We start from the raw sequence: 18,024 nt of genomic DNA, 5'->3' as shown, positions 1-18,024 counted from the left end.
CTAACTTTAATGATGATGGTGATGAAAGTGTATTTGAGTAGCTGCTATTCACAGGTCCTTTTATTCAAGTGTTCATTAATGAAACACACTGCAGATGTTGCTAACAATGGTGTCTGAACAACTAGGGGCTTCTGGGAGTCTTTGAGCAAAGAGCTTTTTTTTTTTTTTTGCGGTACGCGGGCCCCTCACTGTTGCGGCCTCTCCCGTTGCGGAGCACAGGCTCCGGACGCGCAGGCTCAGCGGCCACGGCTCACGGGCCCAGCCGCTCCGCGGCACGTGGGATCTTCCCGGACCGAGGCACGAACCCGCGTCCCCTGCATCGGCAGGCGGACTCCCAACCACTGTGCCACCAGGGAAGCCCCAGGGAGTCTTTGAATTCTCCTAAAATCACGTGGAAAATTTTGTGCATATGTGTGTTTTCCTGGAGGGAATCTCAAAGTGATTCTTGACCTCACAAAGGTTAAAAATAAAGTCTCTGTCTTGGTGTTAGAGATACACAAGATTAGGAAGGTGTCTTCATTTTCAAAGAGTCCACAGAGTGGGAAAGCAGACAGACTGACAGACGAGCTGCTGCTGAATGATCTGTGAAGGGTGTAAGTGATGGAGGCCCCACAGAAGGGAGAGCTGGTGAGACAGCTTCACGGATGGTCAAGCTGAGTCAGAAGATCCCAGGCGAAAGGAATGGCGTGCAGAAACCCAGGCCACAAAACAGAAAAGTGCTGTACACTTAATGTCCAAAGTAGCCTGGCAGTAACAGTGCAAGTGCCCAAGGTGTCCATGGCCCAACCTGAAGCAAACGGGGTGGCAGAGGGGAGTTTGGGAAGTGTCTTTGAGACCAGGCTTGGAGCTTTGATGCGGGAAGAGTTGTAAGCGAAAGAGTAACATGGTCAGAGCTTTAAAAAAACATCCCTCTGGGTGTCGAGTAGACAGGAAGGGGAGACTGTGGCGGGGCGGGGAGAGGGAAGGTTGGGGAGGAGGCTGGTGTGGTCCTCATCCCAGTGAGAAAGGAGGCCCTGTGCGCGGTCCCCTGGGCTCTGCTTGCTCTCCGGGCCTCATCTCACCACCCTCACCGGGCTTTGTAGTGATACACTGGCGTGGCTTTGATGCAACCCTTTCTCCCCACGGACTGTGCGCTCCATGAAGGCAGACGTGTTCCCGTGTGTCTTTGGCACCTGAGACACATTGTGCCACTAAGTCGGTTCCTCACACTTAATGAGTAAAACACGTAATGATGAATGCAGATTTGTATTGTTCTGTGGCGCATACAAAGCACTTTCATTTGCATTATCTTGTTTGGTCCCTGTCTCTACCTGGTGGTTGCCTCATCTCAGTGTACCAAGGACACAGAGGTCCTGGTTACTTAAGCTCTCATAGAGAGTAAGAGAACAGAGAAAAGTCTAGAACTCTCAGGGCTTCTGACCCCAAATCCAGTGCTTTTTCCAAAAGGGTTTGAAGAAGAGAAAAGGAAAGATGATTCCCAGATTTAGAACCCAGGTAACTGGGAGGATGGTGGTGAACTTGAGAAAAATGGGGACTGGGGAGTCTTAGAAGCACTTGTCAATTTTCAATTGCCCCGTGAAAATCCACGCAGCATTCCAGGCTCCAGAGAGCTCAGAATAGAGCCGTGAATGGCCCCTTAGCCTGGGGGGTGGGGTGTAAGCAGAGAGTTTTGTCAGCGCTGTTGTTTTACTGTAAAATATACATAACATAAAATTTACCATCTTAACCGTCTTTAAGTGTACAGTTCAGTGGCGTTAAATACACGTTGCCGTGCAACCATCACCACCACCCATCTCCAGAACAGTTTCATCTTCTCAAACTGAAACTCTGTACACGTTAAACAATAACTCCCCATCTTCCTTCCCCGCAGCCGCTGGAAACCACCATTCTACTTTCTGTCTCTGTGAATTTGACTACTCCAGTTCCCTCACAGAAATGGAATCATACAACATTTGTCCTTTTGTGTTTGGCTTACTTGACTTAGCATAATGTCTTCAGGGTTCATCTATGTTGTAGCGGGTGTTAAAACTTCATTCCTTCTTACTGAGTAATAGTACAGTGTGTGTATACTCCACATTTTGTTTACCTATTGATGGATAATCAGTGGACACTTGGGCTGTTTCTACTTTTTGGCTATTGTGAACAATGCTGCTGTGGACACTTGTGTACCAACATCTGTTTGAATCCCTGATTTCAGTTCTTTGGGGTATATACCCAGAAGAGGAATTGCTGGATCATGTGATAATTTTTGTTTTCCACAGTGGTTTTTAACATTACCAATGCACAAGGGTTCCAATTTCTCTACATCCTCATCAACACTTGTTATTTCCTTTTTATTATTATTTTTATAATAGTCTTCCTAATGGGTGTGAAGTGGTTTTGATTTGCATTTTCCTAATAATTAGTGATGTTGAGCATCTTTTCATGTGCTTATCAGCCATCTGTATATCTTCTTTGCAGAAATGTCTATTTAAGTCCTTTGCCCATTTTTTAACTGGGTTGTTTTTGTTGAGTTGTAGTTTCTAAAATATATTCAGAATATTAATCCCTTATCAGATTTATGATTTTCAAATGTTTTCTCCCATTCCATGGGTTGACTTTTTATTCTGTTGACAGTGTCCTTTGGTGCAAAAATTTTAATTCTGTTGAAGTTCAATTTATTTATTTTTTTCTTTTGTTGTCTGTGCTTTTGTTGTCATATCCAAGAAATCATTGCCAAGTCCAATGTCATGAAAATTATCCCCTATATTTTCTTCTAAGAGTTTCATAGTTTTAGCTTTTATGATTAGGTCTTTGACCCACTTTGAGTTAATTTTTGTATATGGTGTAAGGTAAGGGTCCAACTTTAACTTTTTGTATGTGGATGTCCAACTTTCCCAACACCAATTGTTGAAAAGACTGTCTTTCCCCCATTGAATAGTCTTGTTATCCTTGTTGAAAATCATTTGACCATATATGTGAGAGTTTATTTCTGGGTTCTCTATCTTATTCCATTGGTCTATATGTCTGTCTTTATGTCAGTACCATACTGTTTTTTAAAATTTATTTTTATCATTTTTGATTTAGAGGAGATGCTTTAAGTTCACAGCAAAATAGAGCAGAATGAACAGAGATTTTTTCCCTTATAATCGCTACCCTCACACATGCACTATCAAAAGAACAGTACACTAAAATGGTACACTTGTTAGAATCAATGAACCTACATTGCAGATGCTTATCACCCAAAGTTCATAGTTCATTAGTGTTCACTTTCGGTGGTGTACATTCTATGGGTTTAGACAAATGTATAATGACATGTATTCACCATTATGGTATCATATAGAGTAGTTTCACTCCCCTAAAAATCGCCTGTGCTTTACCTATTTATTCCTCCCTCTCTCCTAACCCCTGGCAACCACTGATCCTTGTACTGTCTCTATAGTTTTGCCTTTTCCAGAATGTCATATAATTGGCATCATACAGTATGTAGCCTTTTCAGATGGGCTTCTTTCACTTAATAATATGATTTAAGATTTCTCCATGTCTTTTTGTGGCTTGATAGATCATTTCTTTTTAGTGCTGAATAAAATTCCATTGTCTGGCTGTTCCACAGTTTATTTATTCTTTCACTTACTGAAGGACATCTTGGTTGCTTCCAAGTCTTAGCAGTTATGGATAAAGCTGCTATAAATATTTGCGTGGAGGATTTTTTGTGGGCATAAGTTTTTAACTAATTTGAGTAAATACCAAGGAGCACAATTGCTGGATCATATGGTAAGAGTATGTTTAGTTTTGTAAGAAACTGCCAAACTGTCTTCCAAAGTTGCTGTACCATTTTGCATTCCCACCAGCAATGGATGAGAGTTCCTGTTGCTCCACATCCTCTTCAGCACTTGGTGTTGTTAGTGTTTTGGATTTTGGCCATTCTAAGGTGTGTAGTGGTATCTCATTTTACCTTATGCACTGTTTTGATTACTGTAGCTCTGTTATAAGTTTTGGCATCAGGAAGCGTGACATTTCCATGATTGTTTTGGCTATTTGGGATCCCCTGATATTCCATATGAATTTTAGGATGGATTTTTCTATTTCTGCAAAAAAAAAAAAATGGTCACTGGAATTTTGGTAGGGATTGCGTTGAATCTATATATCACTTTGAGTAGTGTTGACATCTTAATAATATGAAGTCTTCCAATCCTTGAACATGGGATATCTTTCCATTTATGTGTGTCTTTCATTTCTTTCGGCATCATTTTGTAATTTTCAGTGTACAAGTCTTTGCCCCCTTGGTTAATTCCTAAGTATTTTATTCTCTTTGCTGCTATTGTAAATTGAATTGTTTTCTTAATTTCCGTTTTGGACTGTTCATGGTCAATATATAGAAAAATAACTGAATTTTTTGTATTGATTTTGTATCCAGCAATTTTGCTGAATCCATTTATTATTTCTAACAGCTTGTGTGTGTGTGTGTGTGTGTGTGTGTGTGTAATCTTTAGGATCTTCTACATATAAGATCATGTCATCTGCAAACATAATTTTACTTCTTCCTTTCCAATTTGGATGCTTCTTACTTCTTTTTCTTGCCTATTGCTCTGACTAGAACTTCCAATACTGTGTTGCACAGAAGTGGCAAAAGTGAGTAGCCCTGTCTCATTCCTGATATTAGAGGAAAAGCTTTCAGTTTTTCACCATCGAGCACGATGTTAGCTGTTTAAGCAGTTTTTAAAATGATCTTAAAAAGACGTGGGATTATGAAGTCCTGGGACCTACTTAAAATTGTGTTTCTCTGTGTTCTCGGTACCTAGCACAGGGCCTGGCACAAAGAAATTACCGAATAAATTGATTTAGAAAAAGATAGTTTCTCAAAACTGAGTGAGCTAAGGGCTCTGAATGAAAGGTTGATTTAGGAATCATGAAAGTGCCAAGAATTGAAAGGCGATCATAAGGGTGATAAGGAGTCCTCAGTAATCCACTGACATGGAGCAGGTGTTGCTCCTGCAGTGTGGGCAGCAAAGCCACTTGGATCTTAGTAAACTTTGCTTGGATAGTCTGCTTTTTAGAGGAACCTCCCTGGTTAAGTTATTTTTCCCTCCTCTATATTAGCACTTAATAGCTGGAAGAAAATAACATATGTTGTATCTCTTTGTATTTATGACTACTGAATTAATAACTTCAGTCCATTGGATGCAAAGAAAATGAGTGAAGTGCTATAAATTATAGATGGAAGTTGTTAATGCTAATAGAGTGTATACTATATGTCTCACTTTGGCACGGTTTTGAGATAATGTGAATGATTGAAAGGCCTTGAGTCTGTTTGCCTTCATTTTAATTTGGAATCATTGGAAAGCATTGAGTCACCACCATTTCACTGGTAATGCTGTGTTCTCTCACTGGAACTTAGCCTCCTCAACTTGGAGCAGATAAAAATTCTGATTAACTCTAGTCTTAGGATGGGAAAATTGGATGATTTTATTGAATGTGTTGACATTTCTCTTCATTTGGACTTTTAACAAGCAGGTTCTAAACATGAACTAACGTGTCCTCACTCTTTCCCCTTAAGGAGGGTCACCTGAGTTACGCATTTTAAAAATACATTGTGTAAGTGCAGAACTTGTTGAGAGGCAGCAAGATGTAGTAGAAAGAGCAGGCCCTTTGGTCTCAGCGAGGGATTTTCTGGTTGCAAGTAATTGCAACCCTATAGCTTGTGCAAAGGGGATGCATTCTATGGGTATGAGGCTGCCTTACAGGATCCAAGGACAGGAGGGACAGCCAGGCTCAGAAGGGTCTGGGCCGAGGACCTAGAAGCCCTGGGAACTGAGGCCACTCAGTCTGTGTTGCCAGGGCCACATGGCCTCATCTCTGCTTTTCTCTCTGCACCTGCTCCTTTCTCCTCTCTCAGCAGACTGGCTGCCTTTGCTTCTCTGTCAGGCTGTGCACACGGCCAAGCACAGCTGCCGGGCTCTGGCTTTTGATCACTTCCAGCGCAAGGGCCGGCAGAGGCTGCCCGGCATCTCTGATTTCCATATTCCTGGAAGAGAGAATCTGGTTATCTCATCGTGAGTCAGAGGACCATTCCTGGTTTGTTCATTCATTCATTCAAAAAGCCTTTGTTGAATGCCAGGAACCGTTTTAGGCACTGGGGAATATATCCTGCCCTTGTGGACCGTGTGTGTGTGTGTGTGTGTGTGTGTGTGTGTGTGTGTAAGAGACAGAGGAAGAGAGAGAAAGAGATAGAGATTGTGAAAGCTCGTTTTGGGGGGACTGGTTTGAATGTTGCAGTTTTCAGATAAAGAGAAGTATGGTTTGGAATTCAGCCCTGCATTCAGATCTTGACTTTTCCCATTTCCAGCTCTGTGCAGCCTTGGGCATGTTACATTACAACTCTCAACCCCAATTTTCTGATCAGTGAAATGGGCATATCATGCTTTCTAGGATGGTTATGAGGATTCTAACAAAAGGGTGCCTGTAAGGTCACTAGTATAGTGCCCACCACGCAGAATCAGAGACAGTTACTTAGCCCGTCTTAATCTGTTTCTTCCCCTGTAACATGGGAAAGAAGGTCAGCAACTTCACATGCTTACTATGAGGATTAAATCACGTGATGTGTGCCAGGCCGCTGGGAGTTTGTACAGAAGAGACCCTCCCTCGGTGCCGGAGCTGCTCTTCTTGTTCGCGTCATTAATCACATTTCCCCTCTTTCTTCTAGTTCCCATTTGGCCGACGCTTGCCTTGTGACATCTACTGGCATGGAGTTTCATTTCACGACAGTGACATATTCTCCGGTCTAGTGAACAAGTTTCCAGGTATCCACTGTTATTGTTGGCATTTAAAAACGTTTCGCTCTTCGACAAAAACATGACAGTGTTTTGACATCAAACTGGAGGGCTCTTAATTGGGAATGACTGCCTACACGCTGCCTCAGTGCCGTGACCTTGGGAGGCAAGGTGATCAGGACTTAACCGACCAAGGGTTTAAAGACTGGAGGTTCCAAAACGTAAAAAGACAGGCTCTTCCGGTCTAATTCCACCGGAGGACGAACATGACTTTCACCTTTTGGATTTCAGATATAGTACGGGAGTGTCATGAGAGGACTATATTCTCAAAAGGCAAAACAAACAAACAAACAAACAAAAATAGACCATTTGCACTCACCATAGTTTCTGGAACATTTCAATGACTCAGTGAACGTCCACTCTGAATACGTCTGCGTGTGCGGCTTGTTGCCCAGGTAGACTGTGAGGTCCTGGGAGGGGCCGTGCCTCCCGCACTTCTGGATGTTCCCACGGCTCCTGCGGTCCTTCCAGACACACCCGAGGCCCTCCGTAACTGCTGTCTCACCTACTGATGGCAAATCGGAGGCAGCCCTAGTTTTATGCCCACTGGAGGGAAAGGAGAAAGCAGGACCTTAAAGCAATCAAATGAACCGTTTCCCCTACAGAGTTAGTCTAACATTAATACAAGCTGCATGTTGCACTAAAATAATAAACAAACAAACAAATAAATAAAATAAAATAGACCATTTCAATTTCTATTTAATTTGCAGGAGACGGAAAACAGAAGTACTAAAATTCTGGGACGGTATCACAGAAACGGGGTTCGCAGCTTCCATTTTCTTTAAGTATCCTATTTGCAGGTACCATTTTAAAATCCAAATACACCCGTCTCCATACTGGGAACAGGAGCTGCGGACAGCCTCTGCCTTTAACCTGAAGGCATTGTCTAGTGAGACTATTGTCTAGTGAGACTGCAAGGGGGGGCTCGGTGCCACATAGGTGTCACAGCCAACACTCTGAGACGCCCCTTCACTCCACTCCCAGCCTCCCCCCTATCATATACCTTTCCGTTTTACTTTTAATCTCTACCACCCTCTTCTGCCATGATTACTATTCATTATTTTGAATGGCTAAGTGAAGAGGCTCGTTAAGTTAAGTGGGCATGTGTAGGGAGAAGGGGACATTTGGTTAATCTGGGTATGATCCCAGCCAAAGGGGTCCCACTTATTTTCAGAAGTTTTAACATAACAGGCACAAACCATATAGGATACAATAATATATCATTTTTAAAAAGCACACCACCCTGAATCCCATCCCTCATTTAACAAAACCACAAGGTGAATATTTCTAGAATTTCTCCCAAACCTTAACCATGTTTACGTATCACTTTTACGTAGTTGCAGCCAGAGTGTAGTTGTTTTCTCTAGTTGTTTCATTTATGCTTATTTTTAAGAGGAGGATCAACTTATTCTTTTTCTTTGGCATTCCGTGCCACGTCTTTAAGAAAATACCTCTCAGAAAACCCAATATCCATACGTTACGCATTGGCAAGTTATGCCATGTCCGCTAGCGGGTTTTTCAACTAAGTAAACAGACCACCATGGGCCACTTGGCTCAGCTTTACAAGGATACAGGACAGGAAACACAGCTTGCCAGCCAGTCAGTGTCAGACATTTCTTCTCAGTGGCGTCATGGCAAGGGTTCCAGAGCTAGTCTTTGGCTCCTGAAGTGAAAGCTTAGGTGCAAAGAGACAAGACCCACATTGGTGGATGTGGGTCTACCTTGACGTAGAAACCCTGTAGGAGCCAATAGCTCACATAGCTCCTCCACAGCACAGCTTCCAGGGTCATGCTAAGTTACAAGATTCACTACACTCAGGAAAACCCAGAGCTGTGGCTCCCTACCAGGTATTTATGCAAGATGCCAATAAGGGATCATTTTAACCATATGCTTTGTTGTCTAGTCACACAGCTAACTTTCTCCCTTTATTGGTTTCCTGGGGAACAGAGCTAGAAAATTAACCCAAAGTCAGATTGGTTCTTAGAGGAGAAAATGTTTGGTCAGAGAACAAGGAGGACTCTTGCAGCCAGGGTTCTTGCACAGTTTAATGGGATAGCTATTATTTTCTCTGTCTTGCTGCTCATAAAAGATGACGTTTGACGCCACTAAAAGGACTTACTGGGATATTGGGAGAACATAATTTGGAAGAGAACAACTCTTTGAATATGGACAGAGTTCTCAAGACATGAATTATCAAATGAGGCTTCACTGACATGTTCCCCATTTGCTCACGCCCCATCTGATGGCCGAGAGTAGGAAGGAAGAAGTCACTATAGCTCTACATTTGGGATGCAAATAGAAATACAGAAAAAAATACACTCAAAGGACTAGTTTCATTAAAGGTGATATAAGAATATTCATTCTAAAGAAGCACATTTGCCCCATCTCATATTCCATGTGCCAGTGATAGGTACGTACAATTTTCCTCTTTACTAACAGCAATTAATTAGCTCTAATGACAAAGCAGGCCTGTAGGCACTGGACCAGGGCCGCCACATCCTCTGCCCTGTGAAAGACAACAATCCTTAGCGATGGGGTGATTCCAGAATGGTCTGTCCTTTGGCTCCAGTTGGTGTCCATGCCTATCTTCTGTCTCTGATATATCCCATTATTCTGAAGAAGCATTTTGTATGCATTGTGTATTACTTAGAGCAAGTTCTAGTGGACGTGCCAGGCAAGGATAAGCACTTCACATGCTGAATAAACTGAAAACTTTTGGATACGCATATGGAAGTAATTTATTTTGTTCGTGTCAGCACGTTAGATTTTAGCCACTTTTCTATGGGCAATTTCCTTCAAGATATGTTATTATATCTTAACTGATGAATTAAGACTTTCACTAAAAATAATCTGATTTAGATATGTCTTTGCCTTAAGAAAGCCTAGAACCGTCAATTCTCAGCTTTGCAAGCAACAGTTTTTTTGCTGAGTTTCCGGGTCTGAGATGTATGGCAACACATGGCGGGTGGTGCCTGAGAGCCCACCCTGAGGAGGGGACATTGTCAGAGGAGGAGGGGGCTCCAGGGAGGGATCTCTGGGGACAGCCATCTGTCAAGCACTGGTCTGGGCTAGGGATACAAAAACAAGGAGGAAAGCAGGTAAAGAGAGAAGTCAAATACAAAATAAGCGCCACGCCAGAGGAAGCTTGGAATGCTGTGAGAATTTGGAACAAGGGCACGTGACCTAGCCCAGATTTGCTTGGGGGGCAGGCGGGGCGAGAGATCCTGGAAAAGAGGATTGAATGTGAACTGAGCCTCCACGATGGATGGGCCTGTCCCCCATGCAAATCAAGGGAGCAGAGGGCGTGCAAAGACATGGAATGCTTTGCACGTTGCTCGTTCAGCAAAGGGCACGTGGCCCGTTCAGCAAAGGGCACGTGGCCCATGCTAGTTAGAAAGGATCAAGTTTGATAGGGCAGCGGAGAGGTGAAAGGCAGGGCCCAAAGTTCACCCGGAGCCACTGAGAAATTTCTAAGCTAGAGAGTGACGTGGCCCAGCCTGCAGTTTGGAAAGGTCTGCCAGAGGGGATGCATCGGAGGCAGGGGTGCAGGTGGGGGGTTTGGGGTGGAAAGGCTGAGAGAGGAAACAGCTAAGAGGCCACTGCAGTATCCAGGATCTGAAAGTATCAATGTTTGCTTGTTGTTTGGTGGTTTTAATGTGTTTTTGCCAAGAGTTATTGTTACGAATGATACTTGCATTGAATAGCACTCCCAGCATAGCTCAGATTGTGTGTTTGATTTGTTTTGTTTTGTCTTAAATTGGGTTAAGTAGGCCTGTGTGGGCAAGCCTGAGGACCAGACTCCTGTGTAACACCAATGGGCCGAGACCACCCGAGGCCCTGGGACTCCAGTGAGGCAGACAGAAGAACCCAGGCCCAGAAGCAGTGGCAAGCTCTTGGGTGAGAAGCTCCAGCCCGAGTTAGGGGATTTTCCCGACCGACAGGGGAACAGCCACAGTAGGGACGTCTAGGAACAGACCTTCTTGAGAAGCGCAGGTAGACAGTCAGCCTCACAAGAACCTGTTAGTATAGCAGGAGCCCAGCCACTGGGCTCAAGTCACAGGAGGACTCCAGCCCTTGCAGGGGAGGCTTAGGGGGAACAGAGAAGGAACATCGGAGACTGCAGGGCAAAGGCATCGCTGAGGCAGCCACTCAGGCACCAGGAGCCAAGGACCGGTGACCAAACTTTGGGGACAGGCAACAGAGCCTCAGAGAAGTAGTTAAAATCCTCCTTATCTAACTGGACTACAAAGAAAGGGTCCAAGCTCCCCAAAGGGGAGCTAATGGTTGGACCTAGAGCTTCTACCTCAGGTCAGAATGGGTTCCAGAGCCTCCGGCAGGGGTCACAGGGAGGGGTCACATGCTGCAGCTGCTTGGAGAAGGTAGGCAGAGTCTGGAGCCAGCATGGCCTGACAGTGACCTCCATCTTTACAGATTTACTCTGGAAGCGTATGCTCTGGCGCAGCTACTCTTGTCCGCATCTTACTGAGAGATGACAGAGCCCACATCTGTCTCTGAGCCCCTGCCAGAGGCAGGGATGCTTGCAGCTACCACATGGGGGCTCGTGAGGGCTCAGAGATGCTTTCCCCTGCAGCTGGCGGAGGAACAAAGGTGTCAGTAAAAGTGGATTGAGGGAGGTTGACACTGCTGCCTTCCAGAGACAGGCATTGAGACAGGGTTCGGGGTGAGCCGTCTACAGCCTGTGGCTCAGAAGCATGTGGGAAAAGTAGCCACTGTCTTGAAGGGATGCTTCTTAAGTTGGCTGGTTTTTGTAGAGAACTATCTGGAGACAGACGCAGATGTAAACTCAGAAACAGATCTGTTAGCCGGCATGGGGGCTGGTGACCCACATGACAAAAGGAGCCATCGCAGATTTAAAATGAATACTTACTCCATTTGCTGGACATTGGTTTTCATAAAACTTCTCTGGAGCATTCGAACCACACTCCTGTACTCACAGCACTCCTATGTGTGTTATGTGAGTCCTTCTGACCTGCCGAGGGATTTCTGAAAGCAAACCTTCTCCTGTCACATTGCCGTTAAAACTCGGACTATACCACAACACTGTTTGGCCAGGGGGCATCACGTGTTTGCTGTAAGGTGCTGTGTTGCACTCAGTTAAGCAGGTTTTTAGTTTAATACTATAACTAAAACGTGAAATACAACTAAAACATATCCGAAGAAGTTGGAATTTCGTGTACTTTGCGTTCAGCTCCAGTGTTTATAACTCAAAAATTCTAATTTCATGGGGGAATAAAAGGAAATAGCTCTAATTTTCCGGACTCATACTGATTTCTTGGGAAGTTCAGAAAAGTGTCCTCAGTGAATTTTCTCTAATGTTGGAGAAGCCGTATTAGAGCACAGTTTATTAGTGCCTTTAAAGCTCCTTTATTTCTTATTTAATCCTTCTCTATCTCCTTCTAAACAAGAACTAAGAACCTAGGCACTGACATCTTGAAGTTGCCATCTTTTAGATTTTTATTGCTCTTTTTAATATGCTGAGGGAGGCAAGAAGTAGATTATTAAAGCCCTCATTCTCAACGTTCACCCTTTGCTTCCTGAACGTAGTTTGGAGAAACCTCATGCATTCTGACTTTGCCCATTTGCAGTGCAGCAATTTGGACATGCCAAGCTGACATGGAACTTTGTACTTTCTATTCAAAATGACTTTGCTAGCAAATTTCTAGTTATTGATGGAACTGTGTAGGGTGAATGGCCTTCACCTCCAGGGTGAAGGCCGTTTTTAGTCTCCATTTTTTTGAGCAGTGATATTTGCCTAAGAAATAAGCATGCTAAAATTTTAAATAATTTTTACCTATTTGCCTAAAATTTGCTAAGATATATACTCCGTTTCTTTTCTTGTCAGCATTTCTAAAGATGTGACAAGGAAAAAAAACTACCATTCTCTTAAAATGTTTTATAAGTGAGACATTTCCGTCCCCTCTGGGCAAATTAATGAGATCAGATCAATGTCAGTTTCAGTACTCATGACTGAAGAACTCCTACAGATTCCATTTTTTCCCCTTAAACTATAAATTATGCTGTGCTAACCTCTCCACTTCGTGTCCTTATTTCAAGGAGACAGATGTTCTGCTGAAAGGTGTGTATTTTTCTGTTTTATACCTTTAATACTCATGAAAGATTAAAACAAAGCAACTTAATTAAGCTTCTCATAATGTAACCAGAGTCCACTAGTTAATATTCTCCAGGGTATAAGATGGAAGGAATCCCAGAGGTATGCGTGGTGGCCCAGAATTAGAGAGGATATTAAGTTTTAAGTGCAAGATATAAATTCTTCTCTTTATTTGTTATCTAGAGGGCTGACAAAGAGTGGAATAATAAACTAGGTGGAAACTCATTCTTTTAAATTGATGCTTCATTTTTATGAGAAAAAAATATCCATCTATTCCCTCAAGTTTTTCATTAATGCTAGGTCTTTCCAAACCATGAATCACTGCTGTGGGGAACCACTCAGACCTTTTTTAAAAATCCTGTCTGAAAAAGTGAATATGTCGGATGGGTGGTTTTTTTTTTTTTTTTTTTTTTTTTGCGGTACGCGGGCCTCTCACTGTTGTGGCCTCTCCCGTTGCGGAGCACAGGCTCCGGACGCGCAGGCTCAGCGGCCACGGCTCACGGGCCCAGCCACTCCGCGGCATGTGGGATCCTCCCGGATCGGGGCACGAACCCGTGCTCCCTGCATCGGCAGGCGGACTCTCAACCACTGCGCCACCAGGGAAGCCCCGGGTGGGTGGTTTTAAAAGTCCCCAGTTATGGCTGTTTTATAGCTAGTGGTCCACTGTTGTTAAAACCTCACAACTTCTCTTCTCCCCAGGCATGACGGAGATGGTGCGTAAAATTACTCTGAGCAGAGCAGTAAGAATCATGCAGAATCTCTTTCCTGAGGAGTACAACTTCTACCCTCGCTCATGGATTCTGCCTGACGAGTTCCAGCTCTTTGTGGCTCAGGTAGGTGGCACTCCGTCCCTATGACCCTTGAATTCTATGATGGTTGCAACTTGGTCCTGGGTCCTGTGTGCTGGAAGCTGGGGCAAGGGGTCCCCAGGAAGTTGAGACTGGTTTAGGGGCTGTCTTAACAGGACACAGCAGATGTTGCCACGATCAAGGCAGCTTGCAGAGTTGAACGCGTAGGATGACAGGCAGGTAAACTGAAGAAGTGGGTCCTGACACCAGGAGACAGGCCTGAGGATGGTGTCAGGAGCTAGATCATGGGGTCAGGGCGTCTGCAGAGCCAGGGAGTGAGACCTGGAGCAGAGTGTTGAGTCCACACGCGGACTGGGGCTGTTTGGGTGAATCCCAGAAGTGTGGTCTCCCTGGCATCTCGTGGCATGAAATGTGGGAGGTTGGGATCTCATTCAAGACCAGTGAGTAGGTCCGACAAACTGAGGGGGAAATCTTTTAAGTGTCCTGCTTTAAATTTGTTCCAGAATCAATTTTCAAACGACCCATTCCATATCCAAACAGTAAACAAAAACAGCTTGAAGTGGTAATTTTGAAAAGGAAGCTCTCTATGGAATGGTGGTCACATGCGTCTGTATACATTTCTTAAAATTCTTCAAATTATCGACTTGAAATGGGTGCATTTTGTTGTATGCAAATTATGCGCACAGTTAATTAAAAAAAAAAATATACGATCGGCTGGCCCTCATACTCACCCCTCAATCTCCCACTTCTGTGGCTTTGCTCACGCCACTGTCGCTACGTGGAATAACTTTCCGTCCCATTTCTACAACTCTATATTTAAGTATTCTACAAGACTGAGTTTCAATGAGATAGATACCAACTGTGTCTTCAAAATCAGATAAGTGAGAAGAGCATTGCTATCATCCCCAAAAGTTCCTCTGTGCCTTTTTCCCATCATGCCTCACAACCCCCAGCCCAGGCAACTGCTGATTTGCATTCTCATTATAGATTAGTTCTGCCTGTTGTAGAAATTCATATAAATGGAATCATACAGTATGTACTCTCTTGAGTCTTTTTTTTTTTTTGAGAATTATGTTTTTGAGCTTCATGCATGTTTGTTGTGTCAGTAGTTTGTATTTTTATTGCTGAATAGTGTTGCATTATGAATATACCCCAACTTATTTATCCATTCACCAATGCATGGGCAACTGGGTTATTTCCAGTTTGAGGATATTATAAATAGAGCTGCCATGACTATTCATATGCAGGTCATACACCCTTCATCTAGCTTCTCCTAATATTAACATCTTGTATAATTACTGAAACTGGGAAATTAACATTGATATAGTATTACTAAATAATCTACACACCTTGTTTGCATTTTTCCTGTTGTCCTACTAATGACCTTTTTCTGGTACAGCATCCACCCCATATTCCCTCATTGCCTTTAGTTTTTATTTCTCCTTAGTCTCCTCTGAGCTGTAACAGTTCCTCAGTCTGTCTTTGTCTTTCATGACCTTGATTCTTTTGAAAAGTGCTGACCAGTTATTTCTTTAAGAGTGTCCCTCAACTTGGTTCTGTCTGATTTTTCTCATGATTAAATTCAGATTACACATTTTTGGTAGAATACCACAAAAGTGATGCTGTGACCTTCTCAGTGCAGCATATCAGGAGAGATACATGATGTCAAGATGTCTTAATTCTGGTGATGTTAATATTGATCACTTAGTTAAGGTAGTATCTGCTAGGTTTCTCGACTATAAAGGTACTACTTTTCCCTTTGTCATCATTAAGTATCTTGTGGGGAGATATTTTGAGACTATGCGGATAGCCTATTTGTCTCATAATTTTTTTAAAAAACAGCTTTAACTGAGGTACAGTTAAACTGCAAATATTTAAACTTTGCAGCTTGCTATGTTTTGATGTATATATAAAAACCCATAAAACCATCATCACAACGAAGATAATGGACATATCCATCACCCGCAATGTTTCCTCATGTCCATTTATAATCCTTTTGCTCCTCTCCTCCCTGCCCTCTACCTTCCACGGCCAGGCAACCACGGATGTGTTTTCAGTCAAGATTAGTTTGCACTTTCTAGAATTTTATATAAACGGAATCATACAGCAGATACTTTTCTGCGTGTGTTGGGGGTGGGAGGGGTCTGGCTTCTTTCACTCAACATGTTTTGAGATTCATCTGTATTGTTTCATAAATAATTCATTCCTTCTTATTACTAAGGAGTGTTCCATTACATGTATTTACTACAGTTTGCTTCTACCTTCAATTGCTGCTGGACATTTGGATTGATTCCAGTCTTTAGCTTTTACAAATAAAGATAATATGAACATTCATGTATAAGTCTTTGTGTGAACATATGTTTTCATTTCTCTTGAGTTAATGCATAGGAATAGAATGTCTGGATCATATAGTAGGTGTCCATTTAATTTTAAAGAAAGTACCAATCGTTTTCCAAAGTGGGTTGTGCCATTTTGTATTCCCATCAGCAACTATGACCATTCTAGTTCTTCCACATCCTTGCCAACTCTTGATAATAGTCAGTCTTTTTAATTTTAGCCATTCTGACAGGTGTGTGGTGGTTTCTCATTGGTTTTAATTTGTATTTTTCTAATTATTAATGATGTTGGGCTTCCCTGGTGGCGCAGTGGTTAAGAATCCGCCTGCCAGTGCAGGGGACACGGGTTCGAGCCCTGGGCCGGGAAGATCCCACATGCCGCAGAGCAACCAAGCCCTCGTGCCACAACTACTGAGCCTGTGCACCACAACTACTGAAGCCTGCGTGCCACAGCTATTGAAGCCAGCATGCCTAGAGCCCGTGATCCGCAACAAGAGAAGCCACCACAATGAGAAGCCCGTGCACCGCAATGAAGAGTAACCCCTGCTCGCTGCAACTAGAGAAAGCCCACACACAGTAACAGAGACCCAATGCAGCCAAAAATAAATAAATAAATTTATTTTTTTAATGGTGTTGAGCATCTGTTTATGTGCTTATTTGCCATCCAAATATATTCTTTGATGAAATAGCTATCCACATCTTTCACCTATTTAAAAAATTGAGTTATTTTTATTGTTGAGTTTTGAGAGTTCTTTATATATTTTGAACACATGTATTCATCAGATATACCAACTGCAAATATTTTCTCCCAGTTTGTGCCTTGTCTTTTCATCCTTTCAACAGTATCGTTTGAAGAGCAAGTTCTAAATTCTGATGGATCAGTTAATTGATTTGTTCTTATATGGATCATGCTTTTGGTGTCATATATCAGGAATCTTTACCTAACCCAAGTTCACAAAGATGTTCTCTTATGTTTTTGTCTCCAAGTTTTAAGTCTAGGTCTATGATTTGTTTTGAGTTAGTTTTTTAATATAATGTGAGGTATGCATTCACTTTTTCTTGTTTGTTTGTTTTACATGAGATATCAAATAGCTTCAGAAATGTTTGATGAGAATACTAACCTTTCCCCCCATTGCCTTTGCACTTATGTTGAAAACGGTTGCTCAAACGTGTGTTGGGTGTATTTCTGAATTCTCTACTCTATTCTATTGGTATATTTGTCAATCTTTATGCCAATACCTCACTGTCCTTGTTATTACAGCTTTATACGGAGTCTTGAAATCATGTAGTGAAAGTCCTCCAACTTTGTTCTCCTTTATCAAAGTTGTCTTGGCCATTATAGTCTTTTGATCTGCCTTGTGAATTTTATTTATTTATTTTTATTTTCATTTAATTTAATTTAATTTATTTTTTTATACAGTAGGTTCTTATTAGTCATCCATTTTATACACATCAGTGTATACATGTCAATCCCAATCTCCCAATTCATCACATCACCACCCCCACGCCCCCACCGCTTTCCCCTCTTGGTGTTCATACGTTTGTTGTCTATATCTGTGTCTCAACTTCTGCCCTGCAAACCGGTTCATCTGTACCATTTTTCTAGGTTCCACATACATGCGTTAATATACGATATTTGTTTTTCTCTTTCTGACTTACTTCACTCTGTATGACAGTCTCCAGATCCATCCAAGTCTCCACAAGAGACCCAATTTCGTTCCTTTTTATGGCTGAGTAATATTCCATTTTATATATGTACCACATCTTCTTTATCCATTCGTCTGTCGATGGGCATTTAGGTTGCTTCCATGACCTGGCTATTGTAAATAGTGCTGCAATGAACATTGGGGTGCATGTGTCTTTTTGAATTATGGTTTTCTCTGAGTATATGCCCAGTAGTGGGATTGCTGTGTCATATGGTAGTTCTATTTTTAGTTTTT

General features: G+C 42.5%; 1 protein-coding gene across 17 annotated transcripts in view; it reads left to right on the top strand.

Annotated features, from left to right (window-relative positions):
- Positions 1 to 6,425: 6,425 nt before the first annotated feature.
- The window catches only part of TTLL11 (tubulin tyrosine ligase like 11), a 197,239-nt gene continuing 185,640 nt past the window's right edge, over positions 6,426 to 18,024 (top strand). For 11 of the 17 annotated variants that reach the window (XM_055086987.1, XM_028493556.2, XM_028493555.2 and 8 more), the window contains exons 1-2: positions 6,426 to 6,779; positions 13,639 to 13,772. In XM_055086987.1, the coding sequence (XP_054942962.1) occupies positions 13,641 to 13,772 (132 nt within the window). In that variant the 5' untranslated portion in view covers positions 6,426 to 6,779; positions 13,639 to 13,640. Of the gene's footprint in view, positions 6,780 to 12,884; positions 12,907 to 13,638; positions 13,773 to 18,024 lie in introns of those variants that run through there. The other 6 variants (XM_055086988.1, XM_028493562.2, XM_028493565.2 and 3 more) reach the window with 4 other exon arrangements.

This window comes from Physeter macrocephalus, chromosome 9, assembly GCF_002837175.3.
Source record: "Physeter macrocephalus isolate SW-GA chromosome 9, ASM283717v5, whole genome shotgun sequence".
NCBI classification, from domain to species: Eukaryota; Metazoa; Chordata; class Mammalia; order Artiodactyla; family Physeteridae; genus Physeter; species Physeter macrocephalus.
Note: the sequence above shows the minus strand (reverse complement) of the source record. Positions and strands in the feature narration are given on the sequence as shown.